Source organism: Paramisgurnus dabryanus, chromosome 5 (assembly GCF_030506205.2).
Source record: "Paramisgurnus dabryanus chromosome 5, PD_genome_1.1, whole genome shotgun sequence".
Lineage (NCBI taxonomy): Eukaryota > Metazoa > Chordata > Actinopteri > Cypriniformes > Cobitidae > Paramisgurnus > Paramisgurnus dabryanus.
Genome location: NC_133341.1, coordinates 33605224 through 33628570, shown reverse-complemented (window position 1 = coordinate 33628570; position 23347 = coordinate 33605224). Strand labels below are relative to the sequence as shown.

General features: G+C 37.5%; 2 protein-coding genes across 7 annotated transcripts in view; both read left to right on the top strand.

The window, feature by feature from the left end:
- The first annotated feature begins 1480 nt into the window (after positions 1-1480).
- LOC135732836 (BCL2/adenovirus E1B 19 kDa protein-interacting protein 3) lies at positions 1481-12186 on the top strand. Of its 2 annotated transcripts, none has more exons than XM_065251211.2 (6): positions 1481-1593; positions 2520-2652; positions 3286-3376; positions 3624-3700; positions 4246-4392; positions 11772-12186. In XM_065251211.2, the coding sequence occupies exons 1-6, from the start codon at positions 1482-1484 to the stop codon at positions 11842-11844; spliced, it is 633 nt and encodes a 210-aa protein (XP_065107283.1). In that variant the 5' UTR covers position 1481; the 3' UTR covers positions 11845-12186. The 2 variants fall into 2 exon arrangements, with proteins under 2 accessions (XP_065107283.1, XP_065107284.1); XM_065251212.1 differs by lacking the exon at positions 11772-12186 and adding an exon at positions 5607-6524.
- A 4038-nt stretch (positions 12187-16224) lies between these two features.
- LOC135732835 (uncharacterized) overlaps positions 16225-23347 on the top strand; it is a 65674-nt gene continuing 58551 nt past the window's right edge. For 3 of the 5 annotated variants that reach the window (XM_065251207.2, XM_065251206.2, XM_065251205.2), the window contains exon 1: positions 16226-16532. The gene's annotated coding sequence lies outside the window, so the exon portion shown is untranslated. Of the gene's footprint in view, positions 16533-23347 lie in introns of all 5 variants that reach the window. The other 2 variants (XM_065251210.2, XM_065251208.2) reach the window with 1 other exon arrangement.

The following is a 23347-nucleotide window of genomic DNA, read 5'->3' as shown; positions in this document are numbered from 1 at the left end:
GGATTGTTGATGTTTTTGAAGAGTTATATGTGCTCTTCATGAGTTATATGAGAAGTTCAGTATGGAAGCTGAAGCTCAGGTTAGGAACACCGGCTGCGTGGGAAAACACGTGATAGTCTTGATACTCTGGATAAGACTAACAACTAACCAGCAGATACTTGTTTACAATTAAATCATTTATACAAAGAATTGATTCAAATTTTAAAAAATGAACATGAAGGTTTTCAAAATATTAAATAGTTGGTCATATTTGGCATAAAAAACATGAACCTATTTTATGATGTTTTTGGATATTTGATATGCAGAGATTGTGAAAGAAATTGCACAACAATAAAATACAGTCCACACAAACACTTAGAAAATACAACAAAATAATATAAAAATTCTGTCTAAACACAATCATTTTATTTTATTTATCATTTTCTAAATCTACCTCAAATAATCACTTCATCCGTTTTAAGCTGAGAGCAATGATCCAATTTCAATCCTATTATTCCTGCATATCTCTTAACAGATCTGAAATGATAAATCTATGTTCTTATTTAACAGATTCAACTCTTAAACATACAGTAAAACAGTGTTGATGGTTGCATCATAAACATGCATATCAGGTTTGCTAAAAGCCCTTTAAACTGGCTGACTCTTGTTGACTAAACTTTTGTGTTGACCTCTGGTCTGAGATATTTTAGATATATAAATGAGATAAAAGGTCAACATTTCCAAGCTGTTATCAGTGAACAGTTCAATCTTCTCAACATGGCACTATTGACGTAAGGATGGAGGAATGTGATCTGAGGGGCAGATAGCACATTGTAAACAAAAATGATGTTTAATTTTCATTCATCAGTCATATTTTGATATGAACAGACCCCTGACCAGTAAGGATGAAGAATACAGTAATGGTTTTATTTCCCTCTGGTGGTGAGACACTCAAACAGGCACTCAATGACGTCACATCATTCATAATAATACATTCACACTGACATTAAGCAATATATCATTAACAATATAAATCAGTAATTTAACAGCATGGATATATATACATTTACAATTAAAGTACCATGTCAGTTTAATAGTGCAGTAATGCAGAACTTTGATAATCATCAGTGCTACTGTAAAGTGTGTATGTTGATGTTTGACCATTTCCTGATCTGACTAAACAAAATTATTTTCATTCTTCACAAAATATTTGTACTTTAATTATTCTAAAGACCAGCATTATTCTAAAGGTCAACATCAGCAGGCTCGTATTGTTACTTTACTCAGTGCTGAGGTCCTTGAGAGACAAAACATTGTCGTTTAATTGTCCAAAGTCACTGGAATCAATGACGTATTCTTTACTTGCACTATTCTACTTTGATCTACAAATGTCAACAACAAACTAAATAGTAATTAAGTGCAACTAATGGGAAATGCGCCCATATGAGCCACAGAGCGCCACCTACAGGAAAAGAATATCATTACTGATGAGTGTCTCACACATGCACGCGCGCGCACGCACGCACGCGCCCACACTCACAAACAGTAGCGTTAAGAGAAAGCTGAAGTTCATCTCTGTCATCATGTCTGGATCTTTAGATGAAACTCTGCACGGTAAGAAAACGAAATCTTTACACATCACCAGAGATTTAACAACATGATATAATCATTATGAGGAATATATTTTCATTATAGATATCAAAATAAAAATATTTAGCAAATATTTACAGTGTATTTCTATAGGTCTGTTAATATTTGTGCTGCTGTTGTTTTTGTCTGTATTATAATGTAAATAAATTCAGCTGTTGTTTATCTCTGTAATCCAGTTAATGTGAAGAGGCTTTACAGCTTAAAGTGACATCAGAGATTACACAACATACAGAAAACAAAACTGTTCACTGTGTGTGCTCTTTATAATCACAAGACCAAACACATTTCATGAACTTTCACACACAACACACAAACACAGATAACTACACACTCATGTCATGACAAACACCATGTCTGTTGTTATGTCATACATCCACATGGTGTCAAATCCGACTGGGACATTGGCACAAACCTTCCTCCTACAGTCACATCTCTCACCCCCCCATATAGATAAATAGATAGATAGATAGATAGATAGATAGATAGATAGCCTAGTTCTGGCTTAAGCTAATCCCTGTCTGTTAAACCACCCATAAAAACATGAATGAACATGAAAATCCTGAAAATCATAAAGAACCTCTTGAAAAGTTGATCCATGAATGATCAGATGGATGTCACGTAACCTCATGTTACTCCAGGGTGACAAAATCTGCAACTTATTATTGAGACGTAACATTAAAGGCATGCGAGCTGAATTGATTCACAGCAGCCAATACAATTCATGATGCCATTGACAAAATGAGTTGTCCACAGGGCTCGACAGAATGTTCTTCATTTACCTCCTGACCCTGGATTGACCCAGACAGAGAGTCGTATATAAAATATTTATTTCAATCTTCTCAAATAGCCTCCAGTCAGCATGAATCATGTTAAATGTTTATCATTTTTAGGCTCATGGGTGGAGGTGGAGGCGGGTCAGAAAGGAGGACCACCAGCATCAGCATCAGCATCGCTCCTGCAGGGGGAACTAGAGAGGATTCTTCTGGAAGCTCAGTCGGACTGTGAGAGAGGTCACAATGAAAGGTTTGTGTTTGTGTAGTAGAGGTATGGGCATTTGTGTCTCTATGTGTTTACTCGTGTGTCATTGTGCTTGGAAATTTACGGTAATAATCAGAGACAATATAAAAATATAAATAAATATATTTACAGGTAAATGTGTCTTAAAGGTGCAGTGTGTAATTTTTACAGAAATGCTAAATAATATACAAAACTATATTATCAGGGGTGTATAAAGAAGACCTTTCATAATGAACCATTATGTTTTTATTACCTTAGAATGAGATGTTTTTATCTATATACACCGAGGGTCCCCCTACGTGGAAGTCGCCATTTTGTGCCACCATGTTTTTCCGGTCCCTAACCCTATGTGTTTCAAAAGCGAGGGGTGAGCAGTGGACCGAGCCGTTGGTTGCAATTCACAACCTTACCACTAGAGGCCATTACAATTTACACACTGCACCTTTAAATACATACTAATTACACACAGTGCACACACATATATTATGCAAACATAAACTTTTATTTTGTATAGGATTAATCGCGATTAATTTTTTACAGCCCTTTTTATCTAGTTTGGATTACTTGTCTTTAACCAAACAAAACCCCAAAATGATTCAGAATAGTTCAGATGAATATTGAGACTGCTGTTGTTTTCAGTCCTCCTCAGGTTGGGGTCCTAAACACATCTGGATCTCCTAAAGCAGTCAGTGAGGGCGGCAGCAGTAGCACAGATTGTGTTACTATACAGGTAATATAAACACAAACAACACATTCTGACAAATGTTACGGTCAATTACCAATCAACTGAATATTTATGATGGTTTATTATGATAATTGTAATTCTTTATTTATTTTAGATTATTATTTTGTGATAGATTAAATGATGGCAATGACACACATCACAAACTCTCTCAACATTGAAAGTATCTCTCTTTCATGTATTTGTTTGGCCTGTAATCATATGAATCACACATGATCTCTGTCTCTCACAATAGTCGGATGAAAGTGACAGAAGAGTGAGTGCTGAATGGGTTTGGGATTGGTCCAGCAGACCTGAGAATCTTCCACCAAAGTAAGACCTTTAATTCATTTCTCATTATAACCCTGAACAGAAGTCTGATTCTTGTGTAACCTTTTCATATAAACAGATATTAAATCTTCATCTCTTGATAAGATCTGATGGCATTATTGCATTTGTTATCTGTCTTTTAGATCTCATATTTCTATATAGACGGTAAACAGAGTAGAATATTTGTATATCTATATCATTTTTGTGTAAAAGCGCTATAGAAATACATTGAATGATGTTAGTTGACAGATTGTATTTGCAGCGTCTCTGTTTGGCCTCTGTTAACCCTGCACAGCTCATAATGAATCATCACATAAAAGGAGCTTGTGAGTCACAGTCGCCCCCTTTCCTCCTGTTCTGTGGGGCAGCGACTGCCTTTATCTGGGTATCAGGGGAGGCGTTTGTTCCTTCAACATATATCAATACATAGAAACTATTCTAACAGTGAATGTCCCTAATGCAGCTCTGGAGAAATGATTTCCTCTTTCTGTAGATTATATTACAAAAAACCTCACTTTCTCTCTCTCTCTCTCTCTCTCTCTCTTCAGGGAGTTTGTGTTTCATCACCCAAAGCAGTCCAGTTCTCTGAGTGTGAGGAAGACTGAGGTGATGAAGAGAGGCTTGTTTTCCTCAGATGTGCTCCTCATCCTCCTCCCCTCTCTGTTTGTCTCTCATGCACTGACTCTGGGTCTGGGGTGAGCGTGCTTCAATCTTTCCTAATCTTCATTTCCTATTTGAATGTAAAGCTAAAGTGAATGTTTATGTAATGCTATTTAAACATCTGACAAGCAACCTTTTAATCTCCTCTGTCTGTGAGAAACAATCAAATTACTATTGAGATCTTAATTGTTTTTAACTCTTTACCTGCCAGCATTTTTAAAAAAAGTTGCCAGCCAACGCCAGAAAATAATATATATAAAGATATAATATATCTAATGAATCAACAGACCCTCTGCTTTCAAAAAGAAAAACAAAAAACATTTCATCCTACCTTCATTTTTTTTTCTTTTTATCACCTTTTAAATATGGTTAGGTTTCTTTAAAAATAAAAAAATGAGCAAAAGGCTAAAATAATTGCTTTTTTGTGAAGGACTTTTGATACAGATCAGATTCAGAGCAATCCTCAAAACCTGCTAGGAGTTTGCCCTAAGGGAATACTTCTGGGTTTTATAAGTTTGGTAAGAGTGCCACCGGGTGGATAATAGCGGAAATACGGATTGCCAGAAAAACTCGTCATCGGTAGGGAAGCGTTTTCTCTTAATTGACGAGTTAACTCGTCAGTGGCGGGGAAAGAGTTAAAGGGGAAATTTCACAAGACTTTTTAAGATGTCAAAATAAATCTTTGGTGTCCCCAGAATACATATGTGAATACCCACAGATTATTTATTATAAGATGTTAAAATGGCCACTTTGTAGATGTGAGCGAAAATGTGTTGTTTTTGGGTTTGTCCTTTAAAATGCAAATGAGCCGATCTCTGCACTAAATGGCAGTGCCGTGATTGGATAGTGCAGATTAAGGGGCAGTATTATTAAAATAAGATCCCCTTCTGACATCACAAGGGGAGCCAAATTTCAATGACCTATTTTTCACATGCTTAAAGAGAATGGTTTACCAAAAACTTTAAACCATGAAATCAAAACAAAGGCAATTATTCATGCATACAGAAATAACAGCTAGTTGTATGCCATTGGTCAAATAAATTAATTATCTACATAAAACCCCCCAAAAAACATTAGATTTGTTTGTATTCTTGAAATGTCTTATGGAGTAAAACAAATTGAATTTACTGTGTCCTTCAGTTTCGTTACAGGCACTTAAGTAACATGAGAAGAAAATACAGTATATTCTTCAATACCATAAAAGCATAATAGAAGACAAAGACAGATTACATCTCTCATCTCTTTTCAGAATATACATAGGAAAACGTCTGGCATCCTCCTCCGCCAGCACGCTGTGACATGTGACCTACAGCAGCTCTCTGATTGGCTGAGACCTCTGCCTCTAGCACTGTAGCTTAATCTGTTCTCTACACATGATGGGGCAAAATAAGAGCGAGAGCGAACAGTCCCTTTAGCCCCGTCTGTCTCTCCTAAAGCTACACCATATATTCTTCGTGTGTCTCCATAGACTTATTTGCCCATCTGAATGTTGTTGTAGTAATTTGCATTTATTGTCAGATTGCATATAGGAATGTGTCCAACCAATACACTTAAATGACTAAAAAACAGCAGAGATGAAGACAGAAAGACGTGAATGAATCAGTGTTTGGTAGCAGAAGTCGTTCAGTTTCAGTGAGGATTGATGGAAACATCTGCAACAGCTTGTTATGGTATGCAAATGAGCAGTGACACAGTGTGGTGAACATTGCATTACAGCACATGTGTGATTTCTGTCGTGTAGGCAATATGAAGATGTTTATATTACTGTGAGTCAATTTAATGTTGCTGCCTGAATGCTGGGGCAGAAAAATGCACAGGGAAATGTCACAATTGAGTTTGATTTTTATTAATTATCATCACATCAATAAACTAGTTTGTAATGTAATGCATTATGCCCTGCTGTAAGTTATACAAGCTTTCTTATACAGAAGACCAATTTTATTAAGTAAATGCCCTAAATGACCAACAACAGTGCAAACAAAACAAAGACAATCAGTTTTGGGGGACCGTTTTTAAGTCACATTGAATGAAAGATGTACGTTCTGTTCTGTTTTGGGGTTAATGTTTATTGACATTTCTGTCCTGTAAGTCAGTTCATGTAGCAAAAAATGACAAACATCAATTTCTTGTTTTAAATGACTCCTAATAAACATCTCTGTAAAACTTATTTACTGATCCATTCTATTCATAATTAGCAGTGGCGGCCGGTGACTTTTTTTCGAGGGCACACGATGCCAAGCTCGTAACAACATGTATTTAGCCCATCATGTGTGTGGCTCGTCATGTCAAAATATGTGTTTGGTGCATCATCTGAACCATCATCTGCATCAGGCGTCTCGTCAAAATATGTGTTTGCTGCAGGCGCTTTGAAGGGGTTTATGATAAACAGAGCCGATCCTGGCCTTCCTGGGGGCCCTAAGCAAATTTGTGAGGGGGCCCTGTCATCGTGTTCATAAAAAAACATTCACTGTCTCTGCTTAAATGTAGCTATAAAGGAAATGTTACCTAAACATGTATTATTTTATAGCTAGACATTTTTGCCACATGTACATTACTGTGACACTCATTAGAATACTTCCTAATTATAACATTGACACATGTTTTCTGAAAAGCCCTTCATCTTTACATTAGTACTTAGAAAACAAGGTCTACTGTTTAAGGATGTAGAACATCAGGTAACAAATAAAATAAAACCAAAATAGATGTCGGATAAACTATAACAAACAATGCAAAAGATTTTTCAATTTGTTTAATTTGTCTAATCATGATCAGACTCCACAGATAAACACCAAAATACATAAATCATTCTCTAAATATGCAAACATTAGACATTAGATTAACAATGTGCATTGAGAGTCACAAGAGTCACACATCTTGCATGAATAAATGTTTATTTTTTTTAACACGTATGAAAGATTTTGATTATTAATGTGTACAAGCGTTTCTAACAAAACAGACTGGACTAAAACTGTGTCTAGAGATTTGGAGTGCAGTGTTTGTTATAAATCCATTGCAAGGTTAGTCAAGAATAAACAGGAATTTAAAACATTAATATGTTCTAATAGCTTTAAACCAAATCCGAATGAAGATGCATGTCGATAGGCGCGTCAACCGCATGCGGAGCTGCAAAGATGGACTGACAACTGGAATTCAATTGGAAGACTGGATCAGACTGCTTGTTATAATTTCTAATGGCTCTTGCGGCACAATGATGTCACTCGCCAGCTGGTCTGTGCAACGCTGCATGAAGTTAAGAACAAGGGGACCCCCTAGAGCTGCAGGGCCCTACGCAGCTTGCATAGCCTGCGTATAGGGGGGATCGGCTCTGATGATAAAAGATGTCCACTTGACGCAACAAACACATATTTTGGAATGACGAGCAACACACAACACTACAAAAACATATTTTGAATTTGCGCCCCTCGGATGAGAAGTCACCGGCCGCCATTGATAATTAGTGTAAGGTTTTTGTTGTGGTCGCATGTACATACGGTAACCTGAAACGCAATGTAAACACCATAGTAAATTAAGATGGTAATTATTTGTCAAAATATCAAGGTATTACCATTTGGCACAACACAAAGTCCGAGCATAGCCACAGATGGGTCAATTAGACTAGAGGAGAAGTTTTGAAAAGGTGACACGGTCTCTTTCAATGGCTCTGGAACGAGGGAAGGATGTTAGATGATGGACAGGTCACGTTCTGCGTGTTCTGTGCCATATTTGAAAAATGTGCATACACAAACGATTTGTCCTTGAGTTTTGTCTGTTTCATAGGCCATTTCTCAATCCGGATGTCGCATATGCAAGCTGCATGTGTCATCAAGCCTGGTTTATTTAAGTTAACTGAGCATTACATTCGCAAGTCATGAGCATATTACAACAATTTACGATTAACTAAGAATAATAGTCAACTTTATAATTGTTAATATTCTGAAATAAGACGTCTTGATGGCGTTGAGAAACAGACATAGATTGGTAGCTGTCATCATAGAGGAACGCAAGCGGGACTGAACATTCAAGCATGTGAAGTGACGGGGTTGGACGACATGGATGAGTAAATGATGACAGAAGAATAAAGCTTTGAAGGCATTGATCACGGCCTCAGTAGTACGCGACGATCGACACCGTTGGCTGCTTAGTTAGGAAAGTCAAGTCAGCATTCACAACCCATATTAGGGTGTTGTAGAGATTATCACTGTTTAATACAAACACCCTCTTTATGTTCGTGTTAAAACAAACACACCCTACACTGTCAGAAATAAAGGTACAAAACTGTACCTTTTCTGTCACTGGGGCTGTACCCTAAGTTTCTGTTTGATACCTTTACAGGAATACAAAACAGAATGCAATTTTGGGTAGATTATCGTACCTTAAGGACCCTACATTGTTAGAAAAAAGTCAAAATATGTACCCTAACTGGGGCAGCACCCTTTAAAAAGGCAATTGTATGGACCATTAGGTACAGATATGTACTGGTAAAAATTTAGTATCAATATGTACCTTTGAGATACTAATATGAATTTTTGAGGTACTAATAAGCTCTCGTTGGTCCCAGAATGTACTTCTGAGGTACTTAAATGAAATCCTTATGTGCAAAGCTGTACTTTTTGAAAGGGTACAGCCCCAGTGACAGAAAAGGTACAGTTTCGTACCTTTATTTCTGAGAGTGTATTGAAAAAAAACCAGCATAAGCTTTCAGCTTGATTTTGCTGGTATAGCAAGCTGGTCTAGCTGTGTTTTGGTCACTTTTATAGCTGGTCTAGTTGGACTTAGCTGGCCAGTTTGGAAGACCAGCTGACCCACCAGCTTTGCCAGACTGGGAGGGCCAGCTAACCGGTTACTGCCACCTTAAACCAGCTAAAACCAGCTACCAGCTTATGCTGATCTTGGCTTGATTTTTCAGTAGGGAATGTAATTCCGTGAATATTCACCAGATGTCAGCGAAGCGTCAATGAGCACAGGAATCATGCACCCGTTTGAAGAGAGGCTCGTGTCACTTTTCTGATCGATCAGATCGGCACGTGCAAAGAGAAAACGGGCATGTGAGCAATGATAACACCCAGACCAGATGACAGTCACTCACCTTAGCAACCGCATAGCAACACCCTGGATGTGAGATTTGTGTCACATTTATGTAAGCAGTTGTAATTCTTAACAAAAATATCTGTTAATGATGATCATATTATATTAAAACGAGATTTTTATAAATTTTAGGATTTATGTAAGAATTTTTTCCCAGCATCTTTATTTTCTTTAAACCTTTGAAGTATTTTGTGATGGAAGTTATGTGCGGTTATAATGAAGACAAAGTGGCTGAAGTTTCTGTTGTCATTTTAGAGATTTAGATAAAGAGGGAGGATAAACAGCAGTGGCGTATTATTGATCAGGCCTGTTGTTCAGGAAATTGATTGTTCTGAATAAAAAGCTCTGCAGATGACAGATGAAGCCTGGAAGCTCTTGGCATCTCTCTGCCTTCACATCCAATAACTTCATACAGATCTGTTGCTCACCAAAGCAGAAATAATCCTGTTGTGTTGTTTTCATTTTAGAAACACACACATCTTATTGAGCATAAAAATCAGGCTTGCTAATGTATTTTTGTACATTCTGACATTTATAGAGATTACATTACAGTTTACATTGGTTTCATTAATTCATTCAAAACATAAAAAAGCAAAACGAACCTGATCTGCTTGGGCAGTTTAATGCTATGATATGACTTATTAACACAGTTTAAGAGTTGTAATCCTCATGCGAAACAAATGCAAAGTGTCAAAAAAGCAGTTGAGCTTGTGATGAAGTATTTCTTTTTTTTATTATAATTTTTTGGGAAATTTTTTGCCTTTTATTGATAGTAAGTAATGGGATCGGAAAAGGACCTCGATTGCCAAAAGTGCATTTGCACCATATGTCGGAGCACTGTCCACTACACCATCGCCTCCGACGTGATGAAGTATTTCTGGGCCAAACTCTCACCTCCTCTTTCATATAAGTTTCAGAAAGTTTTTTCGAACATGAGCACCCGTTATGTATCAATGACCCCATATTCCTTTTATGGGCACTTCCCCTGGAAAAGCACGCCCACATGTCAATCAGAGTGAAAACGCTCATTAGCATTGTTATTCCTTTGAGTAGAAGTCACACGACAGCTTTGTTTTATATCAAGACTCAACAATAGCAAGAAAGAAGAAGAAGAAGTGTTTTTTTGAATGTAAGGAAAGCCTTGTTCAGCTTTCCAAGTAAGCCAGCATCATGAAAATAATGGATATAGTTTGTTTATAGTTTGTTTATAGTTTGTTTATATTTTGTTTATCCACGGTAGCAGCAGAGTTTTTTGTGTGTGTTTGTTTAACGCTGGATTTTGTTGAAATAGGGCGTTCCCAACCGGGTCATGGGTCACAGGCGGTAAGTTAAACCGCTTCTGTGTTTTGTTGGCAATAAGTGCACATAATGTAAATGACATGAACATGTAGAGAATCAGAAATTATCCAGAGATAGTGAGATAATGTTTTATGTGTGTCTTCCCGCTGAACGCCATGGGTGCTTTTCCAGAAACAATCGCTAGAGCTGATCTGTCTGTCTTATAAATCTGATTAAACTAAAGACTCTTTAGAGATATGAAGGATGTAATCTGTAATTCATTAAAGGAAGGCACACCTCCATCTTGCATAGATGAAAGAACGCACCTGACGTCATAAATACGACTTACCAGCCTGTATATTTGATTCAAACTACCTGTGAGGACTTAAACGCACCATGACATCTGATGTGATGACTACAGGGTTGTAATGTTCATGGCTTTTGTTTTATTTACAGTGTATTATGACAAAAGCTATCTGAAGATTATTTTATGATGTTAATATAGCTGACTAATCTGTCTTTATAGTGCGAGATGTCTAATGGTGTACTTTATAAAGCCTGCTGCATTAATTTAGAAATCATGTCTAGAAGAGGAGAAATGTGTGTGTGCGTATAACTTTTCTTTGTTCGTGGTGTCAGAACACATTACCTGTTTTCAAAGCATGTGTTCACACCTATAACCATCAGCAGGGGTGTGAACGCACACGCACACACATATAACAGTACTGAAAATAGGCTGAATGTCACATAACCTGCCTAAAACAACACAAAACTGAAGAAAAAGACATCCATTATCATCAGTATAACTGGAACATTATTCCCTGAATTCTCATTAAATTAATAATAATTTTAATTTTGGGTTAAAGGTGAAATTAAATTGAAATGGAAAACTGAATTTTTTGGGGGAATATTGTTTTTTTTACAAATGATTTATCTGTGATCTTCATTATTTAAAAAGAATTCATATGCTCTTATAATCTTTAATCGAAAATGCAAACTCCTCCCCTTCTCTAAACAATCTCTCTTTACTTCCGGTCATATGGTACGGCAGGTGGTCCAGGAGAAGATCGCAGCAATTAGCAACATCACCCAACTTCAAGCGTCCCAAGCGTCCTCTATTATGACTGACAAACATTAACGTATCAGTGTGGTTGTTTAGCAGCTATTGCACCAAACAGTACTGCAGATGTGTGATGTCATAAGCCTGTCATTTGCATTTTAATAGAGGATTTTTTAATAAAACAATACCTCTTCTTTGTTGGATAACTCCTAACAGGAAAGCAAACTGTCCATCGAATGAACCCTTCACGATCTTGCCGGAAGTAGTAGGTCATCCGGGTACTTTTCGCCTACTATGAATTTGGACGTACTACTCGCATCACCTACTGCTTTTTCGCCTACTATATTTTAATGAATGGGGTTTTGCATTATAAACTTGAGAATTGCAACATTAAATACTTTTATTTCTACATCCCTTTAATTGAAACCTTCAGTTTTTATTGAGGAAACTTCATCTAAATGTGAAATAAAATAGAAATGCAGGATCATGGATGTGTGGACCTGTTTATTCATCAATCATATTTAGAGTCCAGATGTGATCCATTGATACAGAGCCGTTGTCCTTTAGACACACACACACGCACACAATGACACAGAGATACACAGTGTTGTGAAATGATTGATTGGTTGTTTGACCTCTATCTGTGTTTGGGATTCTTTTCTCCGGCAGAGGAAAAGCTTTCAGTTTGATTTATGAATGGAAATGAAAGATGCTTCTTTGACTATAAACTATATCATTATCATCAGACCATTTAAGGAATTATGTTTACACTTCAGACTATTAAGATGCTTTGTTTTGAATAATATTTTAAGTCAGTGATGTACGAATTACTCAATGAACAAAAGTGAATATTCCACTGAGAGAATACTGAAGTCAAAGTTTGAAACTGATCAATTTGATGTAAATAAACTTTAGGATTAAAAGTACAAGTAAACATACAGTTTATTGGTTATGTACTAGTGGTAGGTTACTAATCCTTTTAGGCCCGGTTTCACTGACAAGGCCAACTTTTATAAACATGCTTTAGAAAAAGATGTTACTTGTGTGTATTTTCAGACAAATTAATGGCACTGAAATATTTTAAGAGCACCTATGGTCTGATTCATGATTTTAAATTTCCTTTGGTGTGTAAGTGTGTATAAGTACATGTTAATGATATGCAAAAGGTACAAATCCCAAAGTAAATAATGTTTTTAACCATAAACCACATGAACACATTGTATTACCAAATACACAAAATAATCTTGTTTTTAGGAATGAAATAGTTGCACAAGATGAAGAGATGTTTTTATGGTTAGTTTTATCTAAAGTTGCTGATATGACAGTATTGGATTTTAAAAAGTAATGTCAATATGCATAGGTTTAAATAAAGATGGGCAAAATGAAGAAATTTAAATTTAAAGTCATGTTAATGTTTTATGAACTGTAATTTAAAGTAGGAATGTTTTTGTCTATTTGGAGCTTCTATTGTATGTAAATGAAAAACAAACATTTCTTTTGTATTTCATTATAACATCGTACAGGCTTAGAATGACATGAAGATGAGTAAATGTTAAGTAGATTTTTATTTTGAGCAACATATACTCTTTAACCAGTTTAGTCATATCGCCCTCATCTGGTTAAAACAGGAATATTTCACATCTCATCTTAGAAATGTACCACAGCATCTTCCCTCAAAGCCTTAAAGCCCTTCATTTACCCTTCATCTCCTCCACCTGCTCCTCTCATTCCTGCTCTCTCTCTCTCTTCTGTTCATGACCCCTCTCCTCCTCCTCTCTTCTTTTCCTCCTCATCTTCAGCGTCTCTCTTATGTGTCTCATGTGGAGTTCTGGCACTCTCTCTTTTAATTAAATGGACACACACACACACACACACACACACACACACACACACACACACACACACGCACACAGATGATGTACTTGGCTTTAAAATTACACTTCACCTAAGAATGAATGTTCTAATATTTTCTCACCGTCTTCATGTTCTTCTGTGCAAAGTTTAGTTTTTGGTGGATCAGTATGAATTAGCCACTGCGAGTGTGCACACCAAGGCGTTTATGCCTGGGGCCGGCTTATGTTTCAATTGATTTCAATGAAAGCACCACGCTTTTCAAAAATGCCAGCAGCTGGTGGGTTCTGTCTCATCAAGCAGGTTGCACACCGGACGCGCAGCTCAGCGCCGTTGTATAAAAATCAAACACATTGTTTTCTATGAGTATATGCACACCGACGCACACCCAGTGGCGTGTTTACCATTTTGGTGGCCCTTAGCAAAGTCCAAGAACCGGGGCCCCCCCATGCCCCAGCATTGCCCAAGGTTTTTCATTTGAATTGCACAACAATAATATTCAGTATATAGAATTAATTAACATATATATAAACCTGGTTTATTTTGTTTTAAACTGCTTAAAATAACACTAAATTGTTAGTTTGGTATGACAAAAATTCTTGGTTTAAAAAAATGTTTCACGCCCCTCTCAGATATATCTTTTGCTTGCAAATGTCTTATAGGATGTATTTAAAACAATGTAATTAATACTGCAACTCCAGTGTCTGACATCTCACTAAAAAAACTAAATGAGGAAAAAAAAGGAAGCATTAGATTATGATTCAGACTGATCTAACAAACTGAACTAACAAACACCAGCGAAGAACAGTGTAAGTTGGTTATTGCTTGAATTTATGGATGGGAATCACATAACTCTCATGTTCATATTGCAAAAACAAACTTACTGTGAGATACAACAAGCATATAGACTAGAAATACACTAAAGATGAGATTTTAATGACAATAACAGATACAGAAATTGTCTATTTTCGACGTGATTTAAACCCCTGCGTGGTGTCTTTATTATGTTTATACCTGTACGAGGCGTGTCATCAAACCAAACCACCAAGTGTGTGAAGCCCATAGTCTTTAAAGCAAACTTGACCATCAAGTGAATGTTGTGCCGTTACGAGAGCACAGAGAGAGTCGAGCGAGCGCTCATTCCAGCACTTGTGTGGCTGCATTTGTACGCGCTGAGCAGAGGTGCACTTTCCCGTAGAGTTTCGCTCATGAAGTTGCCTACAGTATATGTGCCCTTGCGTGGATGAGCGCAAATATTATTCTACGTGCATACTCGCACATCTCTCGCTCGCGCGTGCTTTATCCGTACCTTAGATTTGGGTCTGAATAAACGTAACATACTTTCGCACACCTTGTGGCCAGTAGGGGGCCCCCTCAAGCCCACGAGGCCCCACGCAATTGTGTGGTTTGCGTGGTGGGTAAACACGCCACTGCCGACGCCAACAGGTGTTGCCTGTCCGCGGCGCCCAGCTATGACTCAGGAAGTTGCTCAAATCCCTGTCGCGCCACAGAGCGCCACTCACATAGTTTAACATTAAGTAACATCATATTTGTCCCAAATCATTAACAATGAACATTGGCTGCTAACGTATATTTTGCATTTTGAAGAAGACGCTATTTGACTAAGCTCACGCTATTTAATGTGCACTTCCGTTGTATGATGCCTCCGAGTTGTCCTAGACGTGACTCGATGCGGCGCTGAGCTGCGCGTCCGGTGTGCAACCCCCTTTAATGTCACTTTACAGTCAGCCGTCCAATCACAGCGGAGGAGGGGCGGAAAAAACACTACAACAACCAACCGGCACATCATACAACAATTGATAAACAGAACATATCAACCAAAGCGCTCAGCTAAAGAAATGCTGGCAAGCGCTCACAGTTGCCATCAGGATGACATTTCAGACGCATTTAGACGCTTTGGTTTACACGACACCATAATAGTAATGTTTCAAAGAGTCTTCTGTATTTATTTAAGTTCACAAAGTATCAAAGTCGAAAAAAGTGCAGAAAACATCACGGCGCAGGTTAGATGTCAGTTATATAAAACCCTGTTGGATCATCCGTGTCTCGAGAACAAAAGGTCAGTATCTAAAGCCATCATATCTGATTTGACCTCTGCAGAGGAGATTGAGAGGTTTACTTTCACATTTTGGGCTTTTTGTCACTTTGTGATTGACAGATGCCATTAAATATAAAGAAGTGGATAAAGGTTCTTCATAAATCCTCCTTTTGTGTTCCTCATAGAAAACAACAGCACTGAAATGACATGATGGTGAGTAAATAATGACAGGATTTTTTCATTTTGTGTGAACTGTTCCTTTAAGCTGAAACAGAGGAGGAGAGAGAGAGATGAATACAGAAGAGTCCAACCCTTGTGTTTATTCGCTGCTGTTGGCTCGACGTGTGCTCTTACTCTATTCACTCCCTCTCTCTTCTATTGGCTGTCTCCCCTCTCTCTCTCTCTCTCTCTCTCTCTCTCTCTCTCTCTCTCTCTCTCTCTCACACACACACACACACACACACACACACACATTCTTGAGCGGAGGTCGAGAGAGAGTGAGAGTGAAAGAGAGAGAGAGAGAGAGAGAGAGAGAGAGTGAAAGAGAGAGAGAGAGAGAGAGAGAGAGAGAGAGAGAGAGAGAGAGAGAGAGAGAGAGAGAGACATATGGAGTCCACACACACAGCAGCATTGATCACGGTCGAGTGACAGGATGAGAGTGACAGTGAATGAAGAGGACGAGTGAAGATGAGATGGACTGAAGATGCTGCTGGACGAGCTCGAGTGAATTTGTAAACGCAGGCATCCATGCAGCTTCCTGAAGATGACAACAGAACCTCATCTCATCTGAAACGCAGCATCCTCACTGCAGACGCTCATTCCAATCAGACTGGAAGTTTCTGGTGAGTAACTTTAAATGCTTTTTAAGGGTGGGTTCAGATTTATTTGCACAGGTTTGTCAGGTGCACAAATCCTCTAGTGTCCGAGTGGAAGGTCTTTGTGTTTTATCTGCTGCTGGTGCTTTAGTGCTCCACATGCTTTCAGAGTCAGAGATGATCTGAGATGCTGCTATGCTAAAATGATTTATGTCATTAAAGTTGTTTCACAGCAAGTCTTTCTTGAACTTCAGTGCATATGGAGTCTAATGTAAACTTTCATTCACTGACATTGGGTGGTGATATACTGTAGGATAATTACTGTGATATAAAATGGTTTACGTATTGTGAACTATATATTTTCTTAGACATATTTTTGTCCTAAGTTATTGTTTATAGATGGCATGGGTCATAGTGGATATGTGAATTTGCTATATTATTTATTTGCTTTTGAAAATGAAAGACAGCAAGCTTCAGGATATCGTTTTGATCGTATTGTTTCTCTTACGTCGCATTTGTGAAATATCTCATAAAAGCCTGTAGTTCTAGTGTTAGATCTAGTTGAAATCATAAGCTAGCAATGACTTGGTGTTGTACTGATCTCTGCTCTGTGTACTTCTAAAAACATCAGCACATGATCTTTAGATCACAATCTATAAAGAAAATGTCAGTGTCTGTTTACATTTAGTAACATCCCAGACTCACTCGCCTACATTTCTGCATAACCTAAAATATATCTTTCAATAAACAATGTCCACTAGAGGTGCTTTGTTGTGGGATTTTTAAAAGTTATGAAGCAGATTTAAACCTGCTCATCTTTGTTAAATAGATTTTGTGCTGTTTGGTACTTATTTACAGTCATATGCGCGGCAAGCCTAAGCAACTTGTGCTGTCCTTGCGATTTAATTTTAATAAAAGACAGCCCACTAAAACACAGATGTATTTTGATCATTCATTTCTGTCCTATTTGCTAGTCACAACTAAGCTTCCTTTAAACAACAAGTTCTTGACGTACCTCGGCCAAATGCGTTCAATCCTTACGGTGCATTCACACGGGGCATCAGTGTTAATGCTTCAATGAAGACGTGTCTGAAGTGTACCCAACAGCCAATGTTTTGCATAAACAGGTTATTTGCATAAGGCGTTCTGATTGGCTGATGTACTCGTTGGCGCTTTAAAATTTAAGAAATGTTCAACTTCTGCCGCGAGCAACTGCAGTGACGCAAAACCTATGGATCCACAATTCAGTTCGGCAACGCATGACGTCACCCAAACAAAGTAAATGAGAAGCGTTAACGCTTACGTCCCATATGAATGCACTGTTACAATTATGATATATGCCACAGTCACACAAACTGAACTGAAGAATATTTGCTAATAATGTTCAGTATTGTCTGGTTTGTAATCTTAAATGAACACACATCAAAACAAAGAAAAACTAGCGCCTCTAGTGGACACTTCAACCTAAAGATGTATCAGGAGAAATGTATTTGAGGTTATGCAGAAATGGAGAGAGAGGTACATCATTTCAACAAGCATGTGTGTAGCTTAGTAAAAGTCATCTACCATCTTATCTGCTTACTGTAAATATCCACTATAAGCACAATAGATTGTTAACTCAAGTTATGCGTGTGGTTATATATGCACTGCAGTCATCTGACTGTAAATACACCTCCAAACAAACCCTTAACCTTCCACACCAATTCCCTCATCTTCATCTTTCTCTTTGTCTCTATCTCTCATTGCTGGGATTCCTTCGGTCTGATGTTGAACAGTGAGTTATCTCTCTAGGGACTCGTCTGAAGAAGATCCAGAGTCGATACTTTACAGTTGATTATGGTCATTTTTCCTCACGCGAGTCTAAATGTGATTTCCCCGTAATTAGGCAGCTGGTGTGTGAGCGAGCGAGCGAGCTGGACTCAGGTCATTACTGTGTGAGACGGGTCCAGCAGGCGGAACCACGTAATTAAACAACGTGCCAAATGAAACATTTGGGTGAAGCCTGTTTTTATAATCCAACCAATCAAAACATTAAGGGCACGTACACAACCATTGACCCGAGGGACGGAGGTAACTCCGGTTAGCGCGGTCCAATTAGTTTAAAATGCTGTACCTGCACCATTGTTTCTTCATTGTGACGGCCTTTAAGATTAAGCTTGATTTTTTTTGGAGAGCACTTAAACGTGCAGGCTATTATCCAGCGGTTTATGTGATATTACATCACCAAATGAGATGCTTAAGTGCCTTTTGACATGGTATTGATTAGATTATGTGCCATATTTAGATTATGACCGAAAGAAACGCTCAGTAGATGATTCATATGCATATCAAAATTCATTTTAAAAAGCTGATTCACTAGAATATACAAGCGTGTATTATATTCTAATTAATACAGAATATTTGTAGATGATCAATCATCTTTCCTTACGCTTAAATGTAGTGGATTTAATTTGTTGCAGGTTTTAAACATCTATCTGGAGCATTTTCTCTTAGCATTTTTTTTATTGATTTTATCCAGTTTATGGATATCGACCAGTAGATTATCACCGTTACAGGGTTAAAATGTTAATTTTGTCATTAATCATCGTTCCACACCCGTAAGACCTAAACCGAGAACTTTCTGAGCCCCCATAGACAGCAATGCAATACACAACTTAAAAGACACATGCAGTAAAAATACTGTTATAATGTGACTAGAACAGTTTAATCTTTATTTCATGAAGTGACAAGAATACTTTTACATGTCTTCATAAAAGCAGCACATGTATGCATTAAACACCAGCACTGTGTGTCAGCCATAGATATAGATATATTAGTGATGCACCGATGTATCGGCCGCCGATATTTATCGGCCGATTTTTTATGAATTTGAAACCATCGGCATATCGGCAATAGCACGAGAAAGGCCGATACCGATTGTTTATTAATTAACTGCATAAAGAAATCCATTATATGTAAAAAAATAAGTTAATGTTGTTAATAAAATAAATGCTGAATAGCAAAAACCACCTCTGAAGGTTGTCATGTTGTCTTATTATATTTGTTTTAGCTTAATTTGTGCCTCTCTTATTATGTTGGTCAGTTGAATGTTAGTAAGATCCAATCCATGTTCAGTAAAAATAATTTGATGCAGAAATAAACTAGCTAATAGACCAACTGTATAGTATTGTAGTGTTTAATATCGGTATCGGCATCGGTATCGGCCAGAAGTTGTCTGTTTAAATCAGTATTGGCATCGGCCAAAAAAAATCCTATCGGTGCATCCCTAATATATATGCATAGATGCCTCATTTGAGCGTTCCATAGATGCAAGCCATTAGGGATTAGACTAGTCCTAGACTAAAATAAATGCAGGAGCTGCCCAAACTGAAAACAACTTGCACTGACATATCTTAAAATACTTCAGTGTCCTTTGTTTTGCCTCAAAATGGCCTAGTCTTGGTTAAAGCTAATCCCTGTCCGCGAAACCAGCCCAAAGAGTGTGAAAACTAAACCCCACACTGTCTTATCAAAGTCATTGTTAAGCATATGAAGAACAAGGCATGTCTGATTTTCAGCTTCTCCCAAATAACTTCTCAAAATCTTCAAATGGATTTAGTGGATGTTTTATTTCTTGTGAATAAACCCTCGAGATCTCACACAATGAACGAGGCAGTAAGACAATATCACGCATCGGTAGTTTAACATCATGAAAAATGGGACAAATACTGATTCAACTAGGCAGTGTTTATGGATTATGTAACACACAGTGACATAGCGCATTAATACACAACAGATGAACTGCTTGACTGTTGTATTTCCTCATAAAGATTATTGCTTTAAACTCTCGTTTGGCTAAAGTAATTACAATGGGATTGATTAGGTTGTAGTTATGTGGTGTATGAAGTGAACTGAACAGATGACTCTTCAGTGGGTTGCTTAGTTTGGGTGGTTCCTAAAACTAGATGCTATAACTAGTGCTATAAACATATATAAATATATATTATATATATGTTTGGGTGGACTCTTCTGGCCGTATGTCTTACTGTGATGTTACAGCTCAGGATAGTCACCGGTAGCTGCGTTTCCATTACAGATTTGTGCAAATCTTTAGCGTTATTTTCTACCTGTCGACAAAAAACTATTGCAAAATGACAACATTTCCATTAAAGCAACACCAAAGAGTTTTTTTTACCTTAAAATAACGCTTCCAAAACAGTTTCAGTCGTTCATCCACTCTAAACAGGGTGAACAGCACTTTCACATTCGCTTTGCAGCCCTCTATCGGCCAAAACCGCACTAAAGAAGTTTCCAAACGTCGGGTAGTGGTCCTGTAGTCCTAGTGAATACTACAAAAACTTGCTTTACGGCAGACCTACAATCCAATCAGAGTCAGCTATGCCTCAGTATTTATGACAGTGGGTAATGGACAATTACGCTTCTAACCTGTAGGGGGAGCAAAGAGCCAAAACTCTTTGGTGTTGCTTTAACTGATGATATGCAACTGATGTTGGTAGGTTTACTAATATCACATCTACAGCACATGGCATTATTTGTAACTGAAGAGTAAGGGGCGATTCACCACATCAAGTTAAAAACATCTTAACTTTTCAGAATGCCATAAGCGCACCGTAGGTCATCTGGTTTTAGACGCGAAATGTGAACTGCCTCTAAGAGTATTATCCAAACATTAATGCATAGGAAAACCCCTTATTCTTGGGAGTGGCAACATATAAGTGTTTCTCAGAGGTAATAGTAAATTTTTTTTAAATCAAGAGAGATGTAAGAGTCTTATTTAAACATTATTGGCAAGGAAACCTCTTATACTTAGGAGCAGACAAGTATTGAGGTGTTTCTGGGAGTTCATACTGTCTCATCTTCAGATAATAATTATGTGATTTACTTACATCAGATGAGCTGGAAATGTGAATAAACTGTTTCCATTGTAGTTTTGCGAAATACATCTCTTCTGAATTCCATAAAAAACACCTCATGCGAGCGTAAAAACTTTTTTGCGATTTGGGAGTTGTTGCGAAATTGAAGTGTTTTCATCGACAATGACAATTTGCGCAACTTGGCTAATGAAAATCTCTTTTCTTGTCAAAGAGCAATATATTATATTTATATATTTAGCAGGCGCTTTTATCCAAAGCGACGTAAAGTGCATTACAACCTACACCTATACAACTCATGACTTTTTGCACTGCAAACGCAGCGCTCTACCACTGAGCTCTACAGAAACACAATATCACAAAGTGCTACTGCACACAGCTTTAAAATTACTCAAGTGACTCTTGGTCTCTTTTGACTTTGAAACTTTTCTTCTCTCTTTCTGTACCTATCAGGTCTTTAATGGGTTGTTTTCTCTCTGTAGTTTATTCTGCTGTGTAGGTGTTTCCTGGGATGTAGCTGATAAAAATGACTGTGGGTTCTCTCACACATCTCTCATTTTTGCAGTAGACAAACACATAAAATATGTCTGGGTTATCACCATCATACCTGTGGGAATCATAATGTCCTTGTCTGACATGGTTTTAAACCTCACGCTTTACTGCGGCAGCATACTGGGAGTTTACTGTGAGGAGAATTGAAATGCATTTCAAATTAAAGAAATGTTCCTGATTCAAAACAACTCGCACTTCGTCGACAGCGTTTGTGCTTGGATACGTGAGAGGATACTAGAAAGGGGCGTGATGTAACTGCAAAAATCTGTTTACAAGACCTTCATTAGTACTACCAATGCGATATGAAAAATAAGCGTACTATAGAAAACAACTTTTTTAAGTAAATGTCCTTAAGATGTTAATCATTATTTTTTGATATCATGATAATAATACTAAGGTTGAAATGTGGTATTAAGGCTTTCTGTAGTATTGATTATAGAGTTGCAAAATTCTGGGAATTTTGGAAACTTTCCATGGAAATTACACGGGAATATATGGGTCAGATGTCGAGTAAGCTAATGTTTGTATTTAATGCAGTTTGACTGAAATTGTACAATAAATTCCCTTTAATTCCTTTATCAATTTGGAATATTTTCCAAACTCCAGAGCTTTGCAACCTTAATTGATTACAATAGGTAAAATTATGGTTTACTTATTGAAACCATGGGTATTTTGTAGGAACCATGGATTAACTAAAGTAATCACGTTTTAACTGTGGTAAAACCATGGTTAATTGTCAGAAGGGAGTCATTGTAAGTGAATAGATGTGCACACAATGACTTTCTGTAGTAATGGACAGCATGTTATGGATAATGTTGAGCTTAAGTTGTATTGAAGTCAACACATTCTTGTGTAAGTCATATCCCATCATTCTCTCTGCTGGGTGGCACATACATGACATCTGCTGTTCACGCTGGTAAGACTGATGATCTCAATGAAAGACACTTCTAAAAATATTTTAATAATGGGATTCTTTAACGCCTCACGCTGGGTGACTGAATTTTTTTAGTAGTGATACATTTTGTACTTTTTGTGTTCGCAACGCTACTCTAAAATAATCCCGATGACAAGTAAAAGATGTGTGATCCTGCACCTTTTCACGTTTTCATATAAAACCCTAAACACAGCCTTCCTTTTTAATATGAGGAGAGTTTGTGTCTTATTTCATCTTAGTCTTCTTCTTTTCCAGTCTTTGTTATGTAAATGTCCTCTCACATATGAGCGTGAGTAGGTGTGTGTAAGAGTTTCTTTGTGCTCTTGACTCAGCGCTGGGTTTCTCTGGAAAATAATTTCGGCAGATAAAATAAGATTTCTATTGTAATGAGTGACTGCAGAGGGGTTAGGATTTCATATGTCATTTTTGAAATCGATCTAAATTCAGGGTTTTGTTCAGGCCTTTTGTCTATGCAGTTTTAACTG

Bases quoted from the DNA above. Each gene is read 5' to 3' on its own strand.
- LOC135732836 (XM_065251211.2), top strand. From the start codon at position 1,482: ATGCACGCGCGCGCACGCACGCACGCGCCCACACTCACAAACAGTAGC. The intron at 2,653-3,285 runs GTTTGTGTTTGT...TGTTGTTTTCAG, and splicing joins GAGAGAGGTCACAATGAAAG to TCCTCCTCAGGTTGGGGTCC. The intron at 3,377-3,623 runs GTAATATAAACA...CTCTCACAATAG, and splicing joins CAGATTGTGTTACTATACAG to TCGGATGAAAGTGACAGAAG.